General features: G+C 35.5%; 3 protein-coding genes and 1 pseudogene across 3 annotated transcripts; 1 reads left to right on the top strand and 3 right to left on the bottom strand.

Annotated features, from left to right (window-relative positions):
* Window positions 1–164: 164 nt before the first annotated feature.
* LOC145556297 (F-box/kelch-repeat protein At3g06240-like) lies at window positions 165–1,154 on the bottom strand. Its single transcript, XM_081617947.1, has one exon. The coding sequence runs from the start codon at window positions 987–989 to the stop codon at window positions 237–239; it is 753 nt and encodes a 250-aa protein (XP_081474073.1). The 5' UTR covers window positions 990–1,154; the 3' UTR covers window positions 165–236.
* A 3,672-nt stretch (window positions 1,155–4,826) lies between these two features.
* Window positions 4,827–7,820, bottom strand: LOC145643222 (putative disease resistance protein RGA1). The gene is made up of 2 exons (XM_081694376.1): window positions 7,487–7,820; window positions 4,827–7,354 (listed from the first exon to the last, which is right to left on the bottom strand). Exons 1-2 carry the CDS (start codon window positions 7,818–7,820, stop codon window positions 4,827–4,829), a joined length of 2,862 nt encoding a protein of 953 aa, XP_081550502.1.
* Window positions 7,821–12,205: 4,385 nt separating this feature from the next.
* Window positions 12,206–13,940, bottom strand: LOC145556296 (F-box/kelch-repeat protein At3g06240-like; annotated as a pseudogene).
* Window positions 13,941–18,894: 4,954 nt separating this feature from the next.
* Window positions 18,895–22,023, top strand: LOC145643221 (putative disease resistance protein RGA3). The gene has a single exon (XM_081694375.1). It carries the CDS (start codon window positions 18,895–18,897, stop codon window positions 22,021–22,023), a length of 3,129 nt encoding a protein of 1,042 aa, XP_081550501.1.
* The last annotated feature ends 1,684 nt before the right edge of the window (window positions 22,024–23,707 follow it).

Here is a 23,707-nt window from a genome sequence, read left to right as displayed (position 1 = left end):
AAATCACCAGCAGTACGGATCATAGAAAGCAACTGACAAATATATCACGTACAACAGCCAAGAAAACCAAGTTTACATACATGAGGGCTAGCTAACAGCCAAATAACAAGCAGCCATTTGACTACCAGAAGCACCAAAACAATGCAAGAGAAATGCAGCATAAGCAAAAATTATGTTCTACACATACTTCTCCATGACCAAGTAGCTACTTACTAACATAGCATTCTTCTATAGCCTCAATATTCTAAATGAGGTGAGACCAGGCTCTCCATGAAGGTTACTCCAACATGAAACTCATCCGGGATGCCATGAACAACAACCTTCTTAAAAGTTCCTTCTTCTAAATTATAAATCACTAGTTTCTCATCAACCGTCTCCTCGTCCTTCACAAGCACCACTTGTTCCTTCCCCAACAAACACACTGGCCTAAACTCCGACTTCTCATGGTCAATAATCGTTAGTTTAGTCCAAGACTCTTCCACACCGTATTCTTTCATCACCCAAACATCAGTTTCACAACTCCCACCCAAATGAAACATACAAAGACACCCTCCAAGCACCACAAGATGATCAAACACGTACTTCTTCCTATCAACCAAACTAGGTGGTGCCACTTCACGAAACCTCTCTTCCTCTAAATCAAATGCAACAATAACAGACGAGTAATCCGATGTCTTACTAGCAAGCCAATGAATACACCCACCAACAAAAACCCCTGAAGTGAGATGACCAACAGCATGATCATATGGAGAACTCTCAGCTCTCTTCCAATTACCATTTCTAACAGAGTACACATTAACAAACATCTCAGTACAATCAGGTTCATGCTCATTATCAGTGTCATAATACGAAAGCATAACAACCTTATAATCATCACTAACTGAATCATACCCAAGTCCATACATAGTGAAACTAGCATGAGGATCAAGAGCATACGGAGAACTCGACAACTTCTTAACCGCCCTCGTTGTCGGGTTTACCAACAACATATTGCTTTCCTCGTCACAAACAAAAACTAACCCATCACAAGAACAGAGATTATTAACAAGGGTGGAACCAAAACGATGATCATCAAAACAGAGCTTGGTAGCAAAAGTGATAATTTCGTCGAACAGGTGGTGGGCATCATTCAATTAAGTTAAAAACAAAGAATGGGATTGCTCGGAAACAAGGATTCGTGAATGATATTGGTTAGGAAGATGTTTGGTTCGATAAAGGTGGGTATTGATGAAGTGGGGTTGCGTTAGAAGAAAATTCCATGGCTTTGAAACACACCGAAATCAGCCAATGGATTTGGCAGGTAGTCGTGAAAGTATATTAAATAAGATTTCTTCTTGATGGATCATCTTTGGGATTTGTGAAAACTGGTGGTAATCTCCTAAGTTCGATACGAATTGTTCAGAATTTCAGATGACTGAATGAATCAAATCAATTAATAGTTTAATTTGAAGTGCTAGTACAATCAGTTTTGGTGGATTATTGTTTTCATTTGAATGAAGAAATTAATCTTACTTCGTAGACCGTGGTTGTTTACAGTAATCTTGGGCTCCATGAGGTCCGTTCAGAGTAGACCTGGCAAATGGGTCATTCGGGTCGAGTCTGGGTCGGGTCACTTTCAGGTCAAGTCAGGTAATATTCGGGTCGAGTATGGGTCAAGTCGAGCCAAGTCAATTCAGGTTTCGAGTATGGCTCGGGTCAAGTTTTGGGTTGGGTCAATTTCGGGTTAAATACGTTCAGGTCATATTCGGGTCAAGTCAAAATCTGGTCAAGTCATATTCGGGTTAGGTCGAAATCTGGTCGGGTAATGTTCTGGTTGTTTCATTTGTGGATCAAGCTCAAATCAATAATTTTATACGGAGTATATATTTTGTTATTGTTACTATCAATTCAATTTATGAGCTTAGCTATGGTTGTATATGAACAATTTGAGTTATTTTTGGCACAAGACATTAATAATTCAATTATAAGGTATTTTCAGTTCGGGATATTTCGGTATTGGGTCTGTTCGGGTCAATTTCGGGTATCTAGTCTGTTCGGTTCAAACACTTCGGGGTAATTTCGGGTCGAGTCAGTTCGGGTGTCGGATCAGGATCAGGTCAACTCTATTTTCGGATCAGGTATGGGTTGGGTCAGGTCAATTTCAGGTTTCGGGTCATTTTCGAGTCGATGTTTTTGAGTCAATTTCGGGTCATCAGGGTTGGGTCAGGATTGTCAGGCCTAGTTCAGAGTGTGGTGTAGACTTTGGACTGCACCAAACCGAAATCATTGTGCAATTTGATACAGTTGGCGGTTTTAATTTTGTGGTGTGGTTTGAAACTTTTACCAAATTGGTTTGCAATTTTGGTGCGGATTTCGAAATTTTTTAAACACGACCAAACCACATTGCAAACCATAATTTACTATGTTTTGTAAATTGCAAATTAAACCGCTAAAAGGGATGACAGTTGATTCTAGACTCTACCCAGACCCTGTTGGACCCTACCTTAAAATACATGTATGAGTCTTGTTTTTATAAACCCTGTGGGGTCGAGTAGGGTATGGGATTACGAATTTTTGAAATACGACCAATCAACATTGCAAATAGAGGTGGCATGGACTGTGCCGGCACGAGCCTAGCACGAAACTGGCACGGCGCTGCACAGTGGTCCACTTGTGGGCGGTGCCGTGAACAAAATTTTTCAAAACAGGCACGACACGAGCACAGGCCTATGGCATAGCCTGCCGAAACGGCTACCAACAGGGCACGTGGCACGGCCCAGCAAGGCACGCGACTTGCTAGGCATGGCCTGGCCTGTGGAAAGTAGCCGTTAGAGGGAAGTAGTCGTTTTTGTGTTATCGGTACGGCATGGCCCATATTACCAATTTATCATACCGACATTGGCGTCATATAATAAAATAAGTTATTCATCAATTTTTGTGTTATCAGCTTATCGCACTCATAAATTTTTTATTATATGCATTGTTGCTTTTTGCTAAATAATACAGAGTAATATAATAATACAAAAACATAAACATAAATAATTAATAAAGTTATTTAAATATACTAATTTTTAAAGTTATTCAAGACAAATATATATATCGATTTTTTTATTTAAAAAATTAAAAAAAACCGAGGCGGCCCGCTGCACAGCCCGCCAGGCACGTGGGCCATGTCGTGCCGTGGGCTGGGGTGTGCCAAAAGGTGACACGACACGGCACGGCCCGCCGAAAACTAGGCCCGGCACGAACCTCCCCCAGGCACGACCCGCGGTGGCCTGGCACAGCACGATACCCGCCTTTATTTGCAAACCATAATTTAATATGTTAAGTAAATCACAAATCGCTAAAAAGGATGGCATTTGATTCAAGACTCTACCCAGACCTTATTGGACCCTAACTTAAAATACAGGTATGTGTATTTTTTATATAAATTGCTACATTCAACTAAACCATTCGTAGTCCGCCAGGTAGAGCGTGGGTCTCTGCTCGATATGGCGCGAGAGCAAAGGAAAATTAAATGTTGTTACCGCCTGGTAGGTCCATCGTCGCCCGGCAGGGCAAGGGTCATCGTCCGATTAGGCGCGAGAGCACCCAAAATTTTATGGGTTGCTTGGTTTCCCTTGCCTGGCAAGGCGCGTAGGGCAATATTGATGGTTATTTTTCAGTTTTGCTTGGTTTATTGCTCTTGATATAAATATGATAGTTCATATTGTTGATATAACTTCAATAAATCAGTTATATTCTCATTCTCTTGAAACCTTTTGCAAGTTATTGTTTATCATCACAAATCACAAAAGCTTATTTAAATTGTATTGTAATCATCCTACTTGTGATTGCAATTATTTTTCGTTGTATCTCCGAGTAAATTTCCGTGATACCCGGTTGTAGGTTAGGGTCGGAATTATACTTTTGGGAAAGTGATCCCGTTCACGCCTCGAATATTTTTCTGTTAATTTCTTTTGCAATTTTTTTTGTGACCCTTGTAAACACAAAATCCCCAACAGATAGAGGGGTTACATTGAATGCGGGACCAGTCCTCCCCTTGATTGTTCATATACAAGTCTTTCCATGAAGCTTCCTGCAACTCAAGTGTTAAATGAAAACAGAACCATCCCTAGATCTGCTGAATACGACTAATCAACTGTCTACTAACATCCAGCCTTAAGATTTGACTAAAATATAAAACTGAATTTTGTCAAACAAAATTAAAATTTATAGTCTACAGAAATGATCTTTGCTTATCAAAATGAATTAAATCTATATTTACTAATAAAACATTTTCCAATTCCCTGTTTCATTTGGCTACCCACTTACAATGTATCTTTATAAGATTTTTTAAAATTGTTTAATAGTATATACTATATACAAATCATATATATGTCTTATAAACAAATGAAACAATTTTTTTTTTCCTTTGGTTTTTGCGGTTGTGATTGATAAGCAACAACTATATATCTTTGTAAGACTTCATGAGTTCATAACCTTCAGTAAGGTTAGCCCTACTCCTTAACAGTTGGGCAATCATGTAAGAATTATGCAACTCTGTCTTAAAAACTCAGCAACAAATTATTTACATACAAATGATGCAACTTTGTCTTAAGAAACTCAGCAACAAGAAAAATCCACAATCATGCAAGTAAGGATGCCACTTTAGTAAGAATTACATTACATACTACTCACACAATTTTGTTACTGCAACTTGAGATTTGTAGTAAATTAAAAGAACACATTTCGTTGAACAGGGGGTGGGCATTGTACTAGTGGGAAGAATGAGTGATTCATATTCATGTACAAAAAACAGAGTAAATACACTGAATTCACAACACAGATTAAAATTCGATAGTTTACTAGATTAAAATGGAAGGGATGTGTTGAATGTGGGGCCAATCCTCTCCAGTTGATTCTTGGCATCTTTCTTTTAGGCGTGCTGAGCAGCCATATGCTGTAAGTTTCCTAAGAGAGGTGAGTTTGGACATCCAATTCGGCATTGATTCCAGTTCTTTGCAAAACGAAATGTCAAGGCATTGAAGAGCAGTCAAGTGGCTTATCCAATTCGGCAAATTCGGCATATGAGAGACTGAGGTTAATGTCAAGGAGCGAAGGGAGTGACAAAACGGAACCTCTCTCACTGCGGCTACCGTTGATAGACTTGAATTAGAGCTATTTTTAATTTCCAACACCTTCAAGGAAGAAAGACATGCAAATGTCTTCATATTGGCTTTATTCGCACCACTCTGAAAACGCAAAGAATCAAGCCATGCCAAGTTGTCTATCCTCACCGTCTTAAGATTGGAACCAATGTTGATTATTTCCAATCTATCATTGAAATTGGATAATTCTAGCCGTTGTAATGCAGGACACTCCAGAATACCACTTAGGTTTGGGCAATTCTCCACAAATAATATTTCCAATCGAGGAAACCGTAAATGTCCCAAATACTGCAAATTCAAACAATCTTCAAACACCATAAAATCAAGATTGGGGAAAATGGTTGCCAAGTTATCTTCCCTAACCCAATTTGGTATTCTCACACCTCGATATCCTTGCACAAATAAATACGTGAGATTAGTATATTTTGGCTGCAACGCTTCCATCATTGCTTCATCATACTCCTCCCTTCCCTCTACCTCCTCATCACCAACAAATGATAAGCATACTTCTTTGAGATGTTCCTTGTTACCAAGGCACCCTCCCTTCCTTCCTCCAATTATCTTATAAGTATCTGCACTTGTTTTCATAAATTGGGTTCTGATATTAATAAAACCTCTAAGGTTTGTTAAAGCTTTTAGATCGTCCAGCTCATCAAACACCTCTTTTGTACTTAGACTTATTCCTCCCACTACAAACATATCAAGAGTGTGAAGGCAAGTTAACATACCCAAGCCCCTTGGCATATATTTCAGCTCATCGCAATCACCTAATTCCAAGACCCTCAACTTTACCAGCTTCCTCAAATCTTTTGGCAACAACTTCAATTTAGAAAATATTAAGACTAAAGTCTGAAGATTATATAGTTTTGTAATTGATTCAGGAAGAGCTTCTAATTCACTATTGTATCCGAGGTCTAGATACCTCAAATGTATTAGATCACCTATTGAGCCTGGCAAACTCTTGATATTTGATCTACTCAAGTCCAAAGCCCTTAAATACTTCCAATTAGCTATTAATGCATCCACATAAAACTGATCGAGACTCTTATCTATACGAAAATCAACTTGAAGATATGAGCGTATGTGGGTCTTATTGGAAACAAAATTTGAAGATTCACTTTGTGTAAGAGAGAGATGTCGTACCTTTTTGTCTATATCCCCATCTATGCTTTTTACTGTGCAAATCTCCTTTCCCACCACTTCTTGAGCGACATCGTGCATTAAATCATGTATCTTACATGTAATAAAACCAGCAAAATCTTTCTTCACATCTTGGAAGAAACATCTCTGCAACAAGATTGAGAAATATTCCTCAGCAAGATCTTCCGGTCTCTGCGGATCATTAAATGGGATGTAGCCATGTGCAATCCAAAGTCTTATTAATGTCTCCTTCCTTATCACATAATCTTTAGGGAATATTGCGCAGTATGCAAAACATGTCTTTAATGGAGATTCAAGCTTATAGTAGCTAAGCTTCAATATAGGCATGATGCTAATTTGGCTTTCTTTAACTTCAGCTAATCCCATCTTCTGAATTGAAAGCCACTTATTTTTTTCTTGGCCATAGAGAAGACTTCCTACTACTCTGATTGCAAGAGGGATATTAGCACATCCCTTAACTATATTTTGACCAATTTTAACCAAGTCTTCGGGAAGGTCTGAATGATGTGATCCAAATGCTACTCTTCTAAATAAGCACCATGCATTTTCTTTTGACAAGCCTCGCAGAGCGAGCCTTGGACCATATCTTATGATTTCTACCGTCCGTAGTGAACGTGTTGTAACCACAATCCAACTTCCTCTTTGACCTTCCATCAAATATTTTGTCAGTGTATGCCATTGCTCATAATTTTCAGTCCACACATCATCCAAAACAAGCAAGTATTTAGTTCCAGCAAGTTTTTCTCGAAGTTGGGTTTGCAACCCATCCATGCTACAACCCTCAAACTCCTTATGATTCTTATGTTTTGTAGTTGAAGCTAGAATCTTACTGAGAACACCCCGTACATCCAGCGATTCCGGGTCTTCATCAGCGACACAAGTCCACAACTTCAATGGGAATGCAGATGTGACTCTTGCATCGTTATACGCAAGTTGGGCAAGCGCTGTTTTTCCCAACCCGCCAATCCCCACAATAGAAAGGAAAGAAACATTTTGTTGAACATTAGAATTGAGCAACACACCAACAATCTTCTCCAAATCAACCTCTCTTCCAATGATATCAGCTTCATACACATAAGAACAGGTCTCAAGCCTTCAATTCTTAATAGGCTTAGGATCAATGCTCAAGCTGAAGCGTTTGTCATCAGCAATAGCATCCAGCTTGTTCTTGATCTTCTTAACCCCCTGAGTCATACTGTAAGCAGTGCCAAACTTGGTAAAAAGAGAAAGCACACGAACCTTGATACCCTTGGTCAGCTGCTTACGTTCAGCAAGAGTGACAAACTCATCAAAGAGATCATCAGCTTCATAAACAGCATCCTTGAGTTCTTCAATATAGAGCTGTTCTTGTTCGGACAGCTCTTGCTTGGTCTCAGCATCCTTGAGCACAGCTTTGATTCTAACGACGGTGGCGCGGAGTTCATCAAATTTGGATTTGTAGCCAGCAATGGAGCATATCTCATTGAGCTGAGGACACTGCAGCGCTGCTAACAAGGTTTGAGCAACAGACATGACTGTTCCGATATTCATTTTTGGCAGCAGAAAAGAGACAGAGAAAATGAGAGTTTTGTGAGTGAAAGAGAAAAGGAGAGTGATAGTACCGAACTTGATGGCTTAATTCCGCATAATAAGGTTGGGTAAATCTTGGAAGTCTTAAAAAATGATCTGAATTACCTGCGAAGCATATGGGGCTGCTTACAACTTCCAAGAAGGTGGTCCTTGTGTGAAAATTGCAAATTTTTCCAAAATAAAAGCATCTTCAATTGATCAATTTAAAATTTGTAAGAGGAGTTGGTAGAATTCAGTACAATACCAAATTAAAAAATGAGTGGGAATGATTCTAGTGACTCCAATTCAACATGATATCCGCATTTCATGGCAAGGTTCTACTAACTAATCTTGGTATAAGATTAAATAATGGAACAACAACTCTATTTTCAACAACTTTGTGAATAATGAAATGTAACTTTAAAGCAACTTAGTCTATTAAATAATCTTTGTTTTGATAGGCTCATCAATCTCTTCGTTAGCCATATATTTTAGTTGTTCCAGAACAGATGGATCATCTGTGGGCATGGTGGAGCACGTGACTTGTTCTTCCCCATGAAGTTGCAATTTTAATACAAAGTAAAAATAAAAACAAAGCAAACTTCTCTACTCAAAAATAAATTACTGTGATAACATGTAATATGTGAATAAGAAATCGTAATTAATAGTTAGAGAATGAGAAATCATACCCAATTCAAGTCTAAACATGGTGAAACAATTACTGAGGATCATCAAGAGCATAAGAAGAAGACCTCAAAAACACCTTAATTAATTAATCTCCCTTGTAATTGGGTTTATTAATTAAAACCAACCCATCACTCACATGATGACATTAAGCAATTTCAACTAAGCAATTTCAACTAAGCAAATGTTGTCATTTTGACAACAGAAAGTGTGCATTATATGACTCGGTGATATAGGATGATCAAGATAATTGGGAAATGATTATGGATTTTTTTTGGTGAAGTTCCTGATTATTTACCAAAATAAATAAATAAATAAACTAGTTATTGGCCCGGGCGATGCCCCGGGTCATTATAAATTTATTACTTTAATCGAACTTTAATATATACTAAGGCATCCAACGCGCGCGTTGCGCGCGGAATGGCTAGTCTTCGCAACTTAATTTTACTTGTCTTGTGTTTGCACTTCACATGGAGGAATAAAAAACCGGCAAAGGAATATACTACCTCTGGTTCAATTTACTCGCAACAAAAGAATATTTTATGTTTCACAAATAATACCCCTTTGTTGCAAGTACATTGAACCGGAGGTAGTATTTCTATTGCTTAGGCATTGTTTGTTTGTAGTCGTGTTAAGTTGAATGTTATGTGTGAAATATCTCGTATATTGAAAAAAATCTTTATTTTACTATTTGTATATGGTGATTCTTTTAATTGAAATACTATGTAGAGTCACTGTAGAATATAATTCTTAGGTTTTTCAATGATAATGCAGAAAAGGAACAAATGTTAGAATTGTTGTTTGTTTATTTTCGCAGTGTTGATATTAGCATTACTTAATTGTGGTGTACAATACGAAATAGAAAAAGAATCATCAATGATGAAACCGAAACGACCAATTCCTAATCCACCACAGAGGCTAACAATATTAAACAACCGCTATATATTGGTATTGTCAATTTTTTTTTTTGCCACAATTTGATTTGGGAATTTTGGGAAGGTGGTGAACAAAGATGTGGAATTTAGTACTTGGAAATGGCAATGATAGTGTGGAGAGAGAAAGTTAAAAGCTTTCAAGAGATGGAGCCATGGAGAGGAGGAGAGAAAGCTCAAATGTGTAAGAAAATGTAGACGGGTAAGAACAATTTGAAGTTGGACTTTTGGAGTACAAAATTACAAATAAGGGTACAAAGGTAAAATACATTTTGAAGGGTAAATAGGAGTACAAAGGTAAAATAATATTTTGAAGGGTATAAAAGTCCGTGCACTATTCATAAGAACAACTTCTACTTTTTATAAGGTAGGTATATATATATATATATATATATATATATATATATATATATATATATATATATATATATATATATATATATATATATATATATATATATATATATATATATATATATATATATATATATATATATATATATATATATAATTACAATTTTATGAGTTAATGCACAAAAAAAATGGAGTAATGTTTAATTTCTTACAAACTTTATTATTGTATTATGTAATTATTAGGATTTACAGTCCAATTCATGGGAAATTGTTATGCAAATGAAGAGTTTATCAATTAAACTCAACACTAATACAAGAAAGTTAATGCATAAAGTTTTTCAATCATTAATGATATGATATGATTTGGCGACGACACATCATATGCCAAATGGCAAAATTGTTGACACATGGCAAAACATCATGTCTTGCCATCAGTTTTAATATATATATTGATGATAAATTGACATATAAGTGATATAACTGTGGTTTCATCATAGATTTACTATTTTGACTTTCAACTTTCCAACACTAATTTGAATGCTACTTTTTGTACACATTAATTTGATAAAAAAATTTAAATCTACGTAATTATACACAGCACTTAGATATGTCCGTAACATATGAAGGAAAAACACAGACGTAAACCGAGTTTGGCCAACTGATCAAGCTCAAAGTCCCCAGCTTCAGTTTCAGAAAATTCAGAATCACCTATCACAGACATGAAGCAATTTCAACACGAAACAAGGGAAAATTGTACTGTGATCATCAATAAGAGTTTGGTAGTGTGCATTATTTAACTGAGTGAATTTGAGGGAATAACGAAATGGAAAGTGAGGATGATTGCATTATAATGTACTCCATAGTAAATATCAACAAAATTAATAATCTGAAATTCTGAAGTATAAAGGAATCAAAAGAAACTCAATAGCACCTGAAACTTGGTAGCACAAATGTTGTTATTTTGACGAACAGGTTGTGTGAATCATATAACTTGGTGAATATAGAGAATTGGGAAAATGAGTAGGAGTTTGATTTTGGTGAGTTAGGAGGCCAGCACTCCAGCCCTTCTGAAAACAGGATAGCATGGACTATACATACTCTATGCTTTATCCTTTGATCATGTGTATATTCTATGCTAAGAAAGAAGTATGTGAGAAAATATTCACAAACCGCGATTCAAATTACAGAAGTTCTTGACAGACAGCATACTTGCTGGAATTTTTCTACTTCTCAAGCACACAACACATAAACTGAATCTTACATATCACCTTAAAAGGATCTGTCAGGCTGTCGTGGCTTATCTAGTGCAAGAATCAATACACTCACAAAAAGGTTTATACTTTATATATATCTCATTTTCTCAAAGTAGTGATTTAAATAGGGATATCTGATGTACAATTCTACAGCGTCGTTACACTTCATATGAAAGGATTTGGCTGGAAATGAATTTTCTAGGTTTGGCATGTCTAGCAGTACACAAACTACATAGAACATAGTTACTAAACCACATTTATTTAAAAAGCCTGTAACCTTCAAGGCATATGACAGTAGCAATTAAAATACTAGCATGATTGCATTTTTCATTCTACAAATATAAACTTGACCGTTGCTATAAACCATAAGAAATTCAAGCAAATTCACCAGCACCTCACAATTCATGCAATCACATGAGTGTGTGAGAAAAAACATAACTGGCATATTTCGGAAGGTTCTACTCAAAAGCAAGCTAAGAATTTTGATCGTAGTGTGATACAGCAATATAAACATTACAAGTCTGTTTTGGGAAAACAGCAATCTGTCTTCAAAAAACTTGGCAACACTTAATTTCACAATCATGTACAAAGCAAGAAAGAATGAAACATTAAAAAGAAAATAATACTTAGCTGTCATACGCTCCCTAATAGCCAACATCAGTAACGCAATGAGTGGAGACAAGGCTCTCCATGAAGCTGCCTCCAACCCCCAAAACATCTGGACTGCCATGAACTATGATATCCTTGAAAGTCCTTTTCCAAATTGAACATATCCATTCCTCAGCAGTGGTCTCCTCCTGTATCACCAGCACCATTTGTTCCCTAACAACATATAGCCCTAATCACTGATTCATAACCAAATATCAAGAATTTAGTCCAAGACTCCTCGACACCATATTCTTTATCATCCAGGCAGCATTTACACACCCATTGCCAGGAACTTTGAAGGAAACCACAAAAGTACCCTTTAAGCAATACAAGACAATCAAACACAAGCATCTTCCAAACAATATCAAGCACAAACTTCTCTTCATCAACCAAACAAAGGTGTGGCACTTTGAGAGACTTATATTCCTTAACTAGACTCACAACATCAATGAGCTAGCTGTATTTCAAGTGATGCAGCAACTGCATATCACCAGACTCTTCAACCTTTTCCTCAGTCTAAGGAACAAAGCAAGGATCCTCCAACCACATATGTTTATTTTATTTCTTTCATTGTGAAAGTTCAAAAAAAGAGCACATTATGCAATAAATGGCCTTAAGCACTTAGCAGTACAGAGTACATAGGCATACATTGGAAGACATTTGTGAGATTTAGGAAATAAGAAATCTTAGCAACAATCCACTTGAGCTATCCCCAAACCTTAAAAAAAATCACCAGCATTATGGATCGTAGAAAGTAACTTAGAAATAAATCACATACGAGGGCCTAGAAAACCAAGTTTACAAAACATGAGCTAGCTAACAGCCAAATAACATGCAGCCATTTGATTCCGGAAACACCAAAACAATGCAAGAGAAATGCAGCATAAGCAAAAAAAATATGTTCTATACAAACTTCTCCATGACGAAGTAGCTACTTACTAGCTTAGCTTTTTTCCAAAGCTTCAATTTTCGAAATGAGGTGAGACCAGGCTCTCCAAGAAGGTTACTCCAACATGAAACTCATCCGGGATGCCATGAACAACAACCTTCTTAAAAGTTCCTTCTTCTAAATTATAAATCACTAGTTTCTCATCAACCGTCTCCTCGTCCTTCACAAGCACCACTTGTTCCTTCCCCAACAAACACACTGGCCTAAACTCCGACTTCTCATGGTCAATAATCGTTAGTTTAGTCCAAGACTCTTCCACACCGTATTCTTTCATCACCCAAACATCAGTTTCACAACTCCCACCCAAATGAAACATACAAAGACACCCTCCAAGCACCACAAGATGATCAAACACGAACTTCTTCCTATCAACCAAACTAGGTGGTGCCACTTCACGAAACCTCTCTTCCTCTTAATCAAATGCAACAATAACAGACGAGTAATCCGACGTCTTACTAGCAAGCCAATGAATATACCCACCAACAAAAACCCCTGAATTAAGATGACCAACAGCATGATCATACGGAGAACTCTCAGCTCTCTTCCAAGTATCATTTCTAACAGAGTACACATTAACAAACATCTCAGTACAATCAGGTTCATGCTCATTATCAGTGTCATAATACGAAAGCGTAACAACCTTATAATCATCACTAACTGAATCATACCCAAGTCCATACATGGTAAAACTAGCATGGGGATCAAGAGCATACGGCGAACTCAGCAACTCATTAACCGCCCTCGTTGTCGGGTTTACCAACAACATATTGTCTTCCTCGTCACAAACAAAAACCAACCCATCACAAGAACAGAGATTATTAACAAGGGTGGAACCAAAACGATGATCATCAAAACAGAGGTTGGTAGCAAAAGTGGTAATTTCGTCGAGCAGGTGGTGGGCATTATTCAAGTGGGTTAAATACAGGGAATGGGATTGCTCGAAAACAAGGATTAGTGATTGATCATGGTTAGGAAGATGTTTGGTTCGATTGAGGTGGGTTTTGATGAAGTGGGGTTGGGTTAGAAGAGATTTCCATGGTTTTGAAACACACCGAAATCGGCCAATGGATTTGGCAGGTAGTCGTGAAAGTATGTCAAATAAGATTTCTTCTTGATGGATCATCTTTGGGAAAACTGGTGGCAATCTCCCAAAATCAATACGAAGTGTTGAATTTCAGATAACTGAATGAATCATATCAAATCAATAGTTAATATGAAATGCTAGTAAATCTTTGTCAGTTTTATTGGATTGTTATTTGTATTTGAATGAAGAAATTAATCTTACTCCATAGTCGTAGTCGTAGACCGTGGTTGTTTACTCTCATTGTGGGCTCCGTTATGTTAGTTTTGAGTGTGGTCTAGACTGCACCAAACCGAAATCATTGAGCGGTTTGTAACAATTTAATTTTGTGGTGCGGTTTGGAACTATGACCAATTCGGTTAGCAATTTTGATGTGGATATCGAATTTTTTGAAACACGACCAAACGACATTGCAAACTATATTTTAATACTCGTATTTTTTAAAATTGCAAACCGCTAAGGGATGGCATTTGATTCAAGACCCTACCCAGACCATGTTAGATCCTACCTTAAAATACAAATATGGTTCTTATTTTTTAAAACCCTGTGGAGTTGGGTAGGGTATGAAATTTTGAATTTTTGAAACATGACCAAACTGCATTGCAAACCATAATTTAGTATGTTTTGTAAATCACAAACAGCTAAAAAGGATGGCAATTGATTCAAGACTCTACCTAGACCCTGTTGGACCCCACCTTAAAATACAAGTATGGGTTGTGTTTATATAAACCGCTACATTCACCTAAACCATAATTTAGTTCCACCACTTTTTTAGTTGACACCATTTGAGTTTTGCACTATTCGTAAACTATACTTTGACTACCTTTTGTCATTTATAACTACGATAAAACATACATTCATGTAGGATCTTGTTTGAATCGTCTCAATGTAAATTTAATTTAAAATGCACTTTTATGATTTTATAATATTGATAATTAGAAATATTAATCGTTAAGATAGTACATTGGCAAATGTGATAATAAAAAAAATATTAACTAAAAAAATGGAGCCTCTGTTACAGGTTATGTGCAACGATTTGACATAAAGCAGAGAGGGAAAATGTCTAATCGTTGCACATAATCTGTAACGGAGGTGGTAATTAATATAAAATTAAGTAAATTTGGTCATAAATCACAATGACACCACAAATTCATTTTTTTTTGGTTCAATCAATGACACTACTCCCTCCATTTTTAAATACTTGCTCCATTTCTTCATGTGCGGGGTTTTAGAAGAAATTGAAAAAAATAATAAAATATGGAGGCTGTGGGGTAGATGAAAGAATTAAAAATTGTAAAAAAAAAAACAAAAGTATTGGAGATAATGAATTAGAGGAGAGAGAATATGAAATTAATAAAATATGATTCATGGTGGGTTCACTAGATGCGTGAAATTAATTAAATATTGTAAAAACTTTATAAATAAGGAAATGAAGCAAATACTTAAAAACGGAGGGAGTATTTATTAATGGGATGCATACAACAACATAACATATAGTCTAAGGTGCATACAACACCAGACATATATAGCCATGTGTGTATACGTTGATATAAATGAGGCTGGAAGTTGGAGAATCCTCCGTAAACAATTGTCATGTGAGATTTTGTTAAAATTGTTTTAATAAATAGTTTTTCAATGTCTAATTTTTATTCATTGGTTAGGTCTATATATCACGTAAACCTTTTCATTACGCCACATCACCACTTAAATTATCATTATGCCACATGGCTCTCCCTTTCATTTGTTTCTCTTTATATGTCACACATTTTTAAGAAAAAAAGTTCTCTATAAGATTTGAACATGCAACCTCTAATTCTAGAACTGATTGTCCTACCACTAAAGTTATGTGATATTTTACACAAAATATAATATTTTGAATACAAAATATTAATACGAATAACAAATTTAATTACAAGAAAATTGAGTCATAATGTAAAACGTATATGAATAATCAATTGAGGCCCATGTATGTTCCGGGGCATTGCCTTGTATTGGCGGGCCCAAATACTATTTGATTGTTAAAATTATGCAATAATTGGCCGCAAATTTTAAGATGCACCATGGTTAGGTGCACCACGCCTATATTTTTGAACATTTAGTAAAAAAATCTGAACACTTGCAAATTTTTTTTTTTTTTGAAACACGTAGTAAAAATATCTGAACATCGAAATTTTTGAACATATAGTTAAAAATTTGAACAGTCACAATGCATCATGCCTATACTTTTGAACATTTAGTAGAAAAATCTTAACAATCGCAAATTTAAAACATTTAGTACAAAAATCTGAACATCGCAAATTTTGAACTTTTAGTATAAAAAAAAAAAAAAAAAAAAAAAAAAAAAAAAGAGCAATCGCAATGCACCATGCCTCTACATACATTTGAATATTTAGTAAAAAAGTAAGAACAATAACCAATTTTAAACATTTATTAAAAAAAATGTGAACAATCGCAAATTCAGACAAATTTTGAAAGAAGTTTGTCTAACTCGTAATAATTCAATAGTTTTGTAATATAAACTAAACATTTAATGTATACAAAATGAAAATTTCTTTATAAAATATTAACATAAAAAGTGCATGTTTATGTTCAGTTTTTGTAACGTGTTCATATTTTTTTTTACTAAATGTTCATTTTTTTTGTAAAATGTTCAAATTTTTTTATTAAATGTTCAAAAGTATAAACGTGGTGCAACTATTTCTAGGTGCACCATGGTACACATAATACTAATTGATAGTTGGCAAGCAAATGTAATAAATAATGAAGCAAGTCAAATTAAATACTCCCTCCATGTTTAAATAAATGAAACGTTTCACTTGTGCATGTATGCCATTGCAAAACTTTGTCCAAAAATATCTTTAACTATCAATAAGTAAAATTTATAACATTTGAACATTAATAAACTATTCATTAAAACGACTCTAATAATAAGCACCCACATGACTATATTTATTCTTACGTATAAATCTCAAACACTAGTCAAAGTGAATTAGACTAATAGAACAAAAAGTCAATACGTTTTATTTTTTAAAACAGGGAGAGAGTAAAAAGTTTAATATCCAAGAAAGTACATCTTTAAGGCCCTGTTCACTTCACCTTAAAAAATATAATATTAAGTAAAAATAATTGTTAAAATAATTTCAGTTCAGTAAAATAAGTTCACTTCAGTAAATATAAGTTTATTTTAGTAAAATTCAATAACTATAAAGAAAAATATAACAGAAAATCAATAAAAATGATTCCAGTTCAGCAAAAATAACTTCAGTTCAATAAAATTAATTTCAGTTCGGCAAAAATAACTTCAGTTCAGCAAAATAATTTCATTTTCGTAAAGATAATTTCAGTTCTGCAAAAATAAGAAAGTGAACGGGGCCTAAATATAAAAATTTAAGATCATGTGTAAACTTATTGTATCAGTCTCGATAAATAATTTTAGAATACCAATCGTTGTTTATAATTTATACTTATTGATAGTTAAGATTGCTAAATTCAGCATCGGTATATGCTGCAATCAAATTGGAACACTTAAAAATTTGAGGGAATATACAAAGATAGAAGCAACTTAACACATTTAACTATCCCCAATTAGGACTAAGGGTCTATTCACATTTATTGAATTGAGATGAACTGGACTGATTTGAGCTAAACTGAACTGAGCTGAAATGAATATTTCATGAAAGAAGGAAATTAGGAGTTGAACTGAACAGAACTGAACTGAAATTAAGTAAATGTGAATAGGCCCTAGGGCTATTTTAGCAATAAACAGATCAGATAGATAGATTATACCTTGTCTTTTAATTTGTGTTCAGTTTTGTTAAATACTTAAATATCATTAACTTCAGTAGTATATAAAATTACAAAAAATTTATGTGAATGATGTGATAAATGATTTCTAAAAAAACAATAATACGAGTAATAAAACTTCCAAATCTTAATACTTACCTCCCTTTTTGTAGTTGACATGTATTTATTTTCAGGAAGTTTATTTTTACAAGTAGTTGACAAGTTTTATTTTTGGGTAAGTTTTATACTTTGAATTTATTAATGTACCTCACTTGCTATAACATTATCTATCATTCTCTTCCTCTCCTTAATATATGTGCCTAAATTAAACGCAACAATAAAGTAGAAAAGGAAGAAGTATCTTTTAATTTTTTTATCACTCAACTCACTTTAAATAAAAAAAATACTCATAATGGTCTAATGGGCATGGGAATCACTTATTATCCAAATCCAATTCATCAAACTTACCTGAATCGAACTCATTCTCATTTTCCCAATTCACATCACTATTCGACAAAATAACATTTGCCACCAAGCTAGCTCACGTAATTTGCTTTTACTTCCTTTGCTCCTTCCTATTAAAGTATTAATTCAGTTCATTTTAATTATTTTTTTTTATATTAATTTTGATTTACTATATACTTTAATTTATGTACTGCTAGAAAAGCTAAGCTAGGAATGTCCTATGTTTGTGCTGCAATTTTGCTCATTTGAGTTACTCGTATTTAACTACATGTTCTGTGCTGCCTATGATTTTTTTTTTTTTTTTTTGAAGGATGCCTATTAATATAATTTAGGAATATATAAATTTAATTGTTAAATTATGAATTTGGATGATCCTAAAAACTTGATTTTTGTCTTTAAATTTAATTTGACTGTCTTGAGAAGTGTTAAATTTCCTACTAGTATTAGACATGGAAAGTGACTTACCAAACCATTCTTGAATCTTGACTAAATCAAAATTTCCATGTCATTTTCTTGCCGTATTCCTTATACATACCAACCTAGCAAGAGTAATTTCCTTGTGTAATTTACTAGGAAGTTAACTCATTAACTTCTCGTTATAATTTGGATTTCTATTTGATTCAAACAAGCACTTGAAAGTTCTAAAACTTGACTACAATCTTAGGTTATGTGAACCAATTCGTATCAAAAGCCTAAATTAAAAGTGAAAGTTCAAGGAAATTACAACTAACTTTCACCATTCATCAGTATCACTAATGTCAACAATAAACATGGAAAAGTAAAGCAATTACAACTTAATGGAAAGTGACTTAATTGATGAGATGTCATTAAATATGAATCCCATTTTCATTACTTTTACTATCACTATAATTCTCCTTTTTCTCACTAAAATTTCTGCAAATAAAAAATGGACATTGGAACAATCATGTCTGTTGCTCAAACTTTGTTTGCAGCGTTGGATTGTGATCAGCTCAAAGAGGTCTGCTCCATAGCTGGCTACAAATCCCAACTCGATGAACTCCGTTGCACTGTCGTGCGAATCAAGGCTGTGCTCAAGGATGCTGAGGCTAAGCAAGAGTTGTCCGAGCAAGATCAACTCTATATTGAAGAACTCAAGGATGCTGTTTACGAAGCTGATGATCTCTTTGACCAGTTTGTCACTCTTGCTGAGCGGAAGCAACTCACCAAGGGTATCAAGGTTCGTGTTTTTTCTCTTTTTACCAAGTTTGGTACTGCTTACAATATGGCTCAAGGGGTTAAGAAGATCAAGAATAAGTTGGATGCTATTGCTTATAATAGTCAGTTCAGCTTAAATATTGATCCTAAGCCTATTAAGAATCGTAGGCTTGAGACATGTTCTTATGTGTATGAAGATGATATCATTGGAAGAGAAACTGATTTAGAGAAGATTGTTGGTGTGTTACTTGATACTAATGTTCAACAAAATGTTTCGTTCCTTTCTATTGTGGGGATTGGTGGGTTGGGGAAGACGGCTCTTGCCCAGCTTTTGTATAACGATGTGAGAGTCACAACTGCATTTCATTTGAGGTTGTGGGCTTGCGTTGCTGATGAAAATCAGGATCTGCTGGACGTAAAAGGGCTTATCGTCAAGATTCTAGCTTCAGCTACAGGGCATATGGTGAATGAGGGTTATACAATGGATGGGTTACAAATCCAACTTCGAGAAAAACTTGCTGGAAAAAAATTCTTGCTTGTTTTGGATGACATGTGGACCGAAAATCATAATTGTTGGCATAATTTGACACAATTTTTGATGGGAGGCCAGAAGGGAAGTTGGGTTGTAGTAACTACACGTTCTAGGGAGACAGCGAGGATTGTTGGAGATGGTTTAGTGCACGATTTGCAAGGCTTGTCAAAAGAAAACTCATGGTGTTTATTTAGAAAAGTAGCATTTGGATCACATCTCTCAAACGTTCCCAAAGACTTGGTTAAGATTGGTGAAGATATTGTTAAGGAATGTGCTAACGTTCCTCTTGCAATTAGAGTGGTGGGAAGTCTTCTCTATGGCCAAGATAAGCAAAAGTGGCTTTCAATTCAAAACTTGGGATTAGCACAAGTTAAAGAAAGCCAATATAGCATCATGTCTATATTGAAGCTCAGTTACCATAAGCTTGAATCTCCGTTAAAGAGTTGTTTTAGCTATTGTGCAATTTTCCCTAAAGATTATGTAATGAAGAAGAATACATTGATAAGACTTTGGATGGCACATGGCTACATCCCATTGAATGATCCTCAGAGTCCGGAAGATCTCGGTGAGGAATATTTCTCGATCTTGTTGCGGAGATGTTTCTTGCAAGACGTGAAGAAAGATGAAGTTGGTAGTATTAGATCATGTAAGATGCATGATTTAATGCATGATCTTGCTCAACAAGTTGTGGGAAAAGAGATTTGTAGAGTGGAAACCGTGAACGAAAATGTGAACAAAAAAGTTCGCCATCTCTCTCATATGGGAAATACAAATATCTCTTTTACTCATAACAACCAGATACGTTCATATCTTCGTGTTAAAGTAAGGTATAGACGAAAAAAGTTGAATGCGGATCAGTTTCTTGTGGATGCATTTGTAGGTAATTGGAAAAATTTAAGGGCAGTGGACTTGAGTTGGTCAAGCATCAAGAGTTTGCCAGGCTCAATAGGTGAACTGATACATCTGAGGTATATAGACCTATCATCCATCAAAGCTCTAGAAGTTCTCCCTGAATCCATTACAAAACTATATAATCTCCAGACTTTAGAATTAAATTATTGTGGAAATTTAAAAGAATTACCAAAAGATTTGAGCGAATTGGTTAATTTGAGGGTCTTGGAAATATATGGTTGTAATGCGCTGAGGTATATGCCAAGAGGCATTGGTAAGTTGAGTTGCCTTCACACTCTTAATAAGTTTGAGTTGGGTTCAAGTATCAACGACGTATTTGATGGGCTGGAAGATCTAAAAGCTCTAAGCAACCTGAAAGGGAGTCTTGAAATAAATATTCAATATATAGAGACAGATGAAACTAGTTATGAAATAAATGGTGGAAAGGAAGGTGGGTGCCTGGGGAACAATGGACATTTGAAAAAATTGGTGTTTGGTTTCTGCAACAACTATGGAAGAAAAGAGTATGATGAAGCAGTGATGGACGAGTTGCAGCCTCATTCTAATCTCATGAGTTTGGAGGTGAGGAATTATCAGGGAGTTAGAATGCCACATTGGGCAAGGGAAGATTATTTCACAACCTTTCTCCCTAATCTTGTTGAAATAAACTTTAACCATTGTCAAAAATTGCAGTATTTGGGACAATTGCAGCTTCCTCGATTGAAAATATTAAAGTTGTGTTGTTGTCCAAACCTTACAGGTATTTTGGAGTGTCCTGCATTGGAAGAATTAAAACTATCATTATTCAATGAAAGATTGAAAATAATACCAATATCAAGGGGACAGACCTCATCTTATGAAAATGGTTCCAAATTAAGGAAGGTTGAAATAGACAACGTGGCATGGCTTAAGTCGCTGCCAATGAACTCTTTTCATGATGGTGCAAAACTTTTCATAGTTGGGGACTACAAAGTGGAGTGTTTGGGAGAAGCTATGGAGGCGTTTCGTAGCTGCTCAGCTTCCCTGAAATACTTGGAAATTAGAAATTGCTTCAACTTGAAGAGTGTAGTTCGTGGAGGTTTACAACATCTCTCTGCCTTGGAGCATTTAGAAATTTCCAACTGCCTTGGTTTGAGTCTATCAGAAGTAGAGAGAGTATCCTTTTGTCAATCCCTTCACACATTGAAATTATATTCTCTTCATCGGATGGTAAAAGTGCCCAATTGGATACAGTACTTGTCTTCCCTCCAAACTCTTCATTTTAACAGTTGCAAAAGTGTGGAATCAATGCCAAATTGGATGTCCCAACTCACCTCCCTTAGAGAGCTTGAACTCAGGAATTGTTCAACACAGCTGAATGAAAGATGCCGAAAACCGACTGGAGAGGACTGGCCACACATTCAACACATCCCTCAAATTTCTATTTTTCTTTTTTGACTGAAATTATTAGCTCCTGTAATTTCACTGTGATCAGGTATACTATCCAATATATTCATCAGTGTTGCACAATTAGTGTAACCAATTGAATAATTAGTATACTGTTGTTAGCATATATTGTGATATAGTCTCATTTGTATAGTTGTTATATTTGTTAGGTGTATATTTAGCTTTATATTTATCCTTTAATCAAAGCTAGTCAGTTTATATTCTTAGCCTTACATTACGCTTGTAATCTTGTATATAAGCCAAGGTTGCTTAATGAATTATTGAATTATTCAAGGAAAATACTTCTTTCAAGTGTATTTTTAGACAAGGATTGCATTGTTCTGTTAGTTTGTGAAAAAAAACAGAATCGCTAATTTACAATGACTTCTTAACAAATCTCAGCTATTTTAAAACAAGTTTTTCTTAGTCCTACAAATCTATGAGGATATGGGTTCTTGTGATGGGTTGAAGTGTTTAGCATAAATGAGCTGCTACTAACAGTTGAGATGCTGATGATTTTACTTTGCTATTCTTCATACTAATGTTGTTGTTATTCTAGTAATTTATTTACTTTGACGGGTAGGCCTAACCCAACTAGTTAGTTGCATGCTGATATTATTCTTACAATCTGAAGGTCCATGAGGTTGGTTTGTTTCTGAAGGAAACTGATTCCGTGATCATTCCATTAATTTGTCAGCCAATATATACAATTGAGTAGCCTTATCTCAAGGCACTAATTATGCTACAAATAAGGGAATGGCTAATTACAAAATATACTTAAGCTATAAACAAGGTAACTAGAATATTTACATTGACCAAAGACATATTTTGAATATAGCTTAACACACCCCCATAGTCTAAGCGGGAGGAGAACGAACACTTAGACTATCCTTGAAGTCCTCAAAAAGTACTCGAGGGAGCCCCTTCGTAAAAATATCTGCAATTTGGTGCCTAGACGGAACATGAAGAACACGGACCTCACCACGTGCTACCTTTTCCCGAACAAATAAAATATCCATCTCTATATGCTTTGTTCGTTGATGTTGCACCGGATTGCCAGAAAGATAGATAGCACTTACATTGTCACAATACACCAATGTAGCCTTTTTAATCGGACAATGTAACTCCAAAAGTAAGTTTCGAAGCCAACATGACTCAGAAACTACATTAGCAACACCCCTGTACTCTGCCTCAGCACTAGACTTGGAAAGAGTAGGTTGCCGTTTAGAGGACCAAGAAATCAAATTATCACCTAAATACACACAATATCCGGATGTGGAGCGTCTAGTATCTGGACACCCTGCCCAATCAGCATCTGTATAAGAAACAAGAGATGAAATAGAAGACGGATACAGATGCAAACCATGGTCAACTGTGCCCTGTATGTATCGAATAACCCGTTTGAGAGCAGCCATATGACTCTCTTTCGGATCATGCATATGTAAGCAAACCTGTTGGACCGCATAAGATATATCCGGTCTAGTAAAGGTAAGGTATTGCAAAGCCCCTGCAAGACTACGATACAAAGAAGGATCGGCACACGGAGAACCTGTAGAACTGTCCTTCGGTTTTACCTCTACGGGGGTAGCCGAAGGTTTGCACGAAGCCATCCCTGCTCGGTCAATAATTTCCTCCGCATACTTGCGTTGTGACAAAAATAATCCACCCTTATGTCTTGTCACTGCTATGCCAAGAA

This window comes from Chenopodium album, chromosome 8 (genome assembly GCF_948465745.1).
Source record: "Chenopodium album chromosome 8, dcCheAlbu1.1, whole genome shotgun sequence".
NCBI classification, from domain to species: Eukaryota; Viridiplantae; Streptophyta; class Magnoliopsida; order Caryophyllales; family Amaranthaceae; genus Chenopodium; species Chenopodium album.
This window is presented reverse-complemented; position numbering and strand designations above follow the sequence as displayed.

What these genes read in the sequence shown, in the direction of transcription:
- LOC145556297 (XM_081617947.1), bottom strand. Translation starts at nt 989, where the DNA reads ATGTTGTTGGTAAACCCGACAACGAGGGCGGTTAAGAAGTTGTCGAGT.
- LOC145643222 (XM_081694376.1), bottom strand. Translation starts at nt 7,820, where the DNA reads ATGAATATCGGAACAGTCATGTCTGTTGCTCAAACCTTGTTAGCAGCG. An exon ending in CAAGTTTGGCACTGCTTACA is followed by an intron (nt 7,355 to 7,486) that starts GTATGACTCAGG and finishes ATGTGTATGAAG; the next exon opens with CTGATATCATTGGAAGAGAG.
- LOC145643221 (XM_081694375.1), top strand. Translation starts at nt 18,895, where the DNA reads ATGGACATTGGAACAATCATGTCTGTTGCTCAAACTTTGTTTGCAGCG.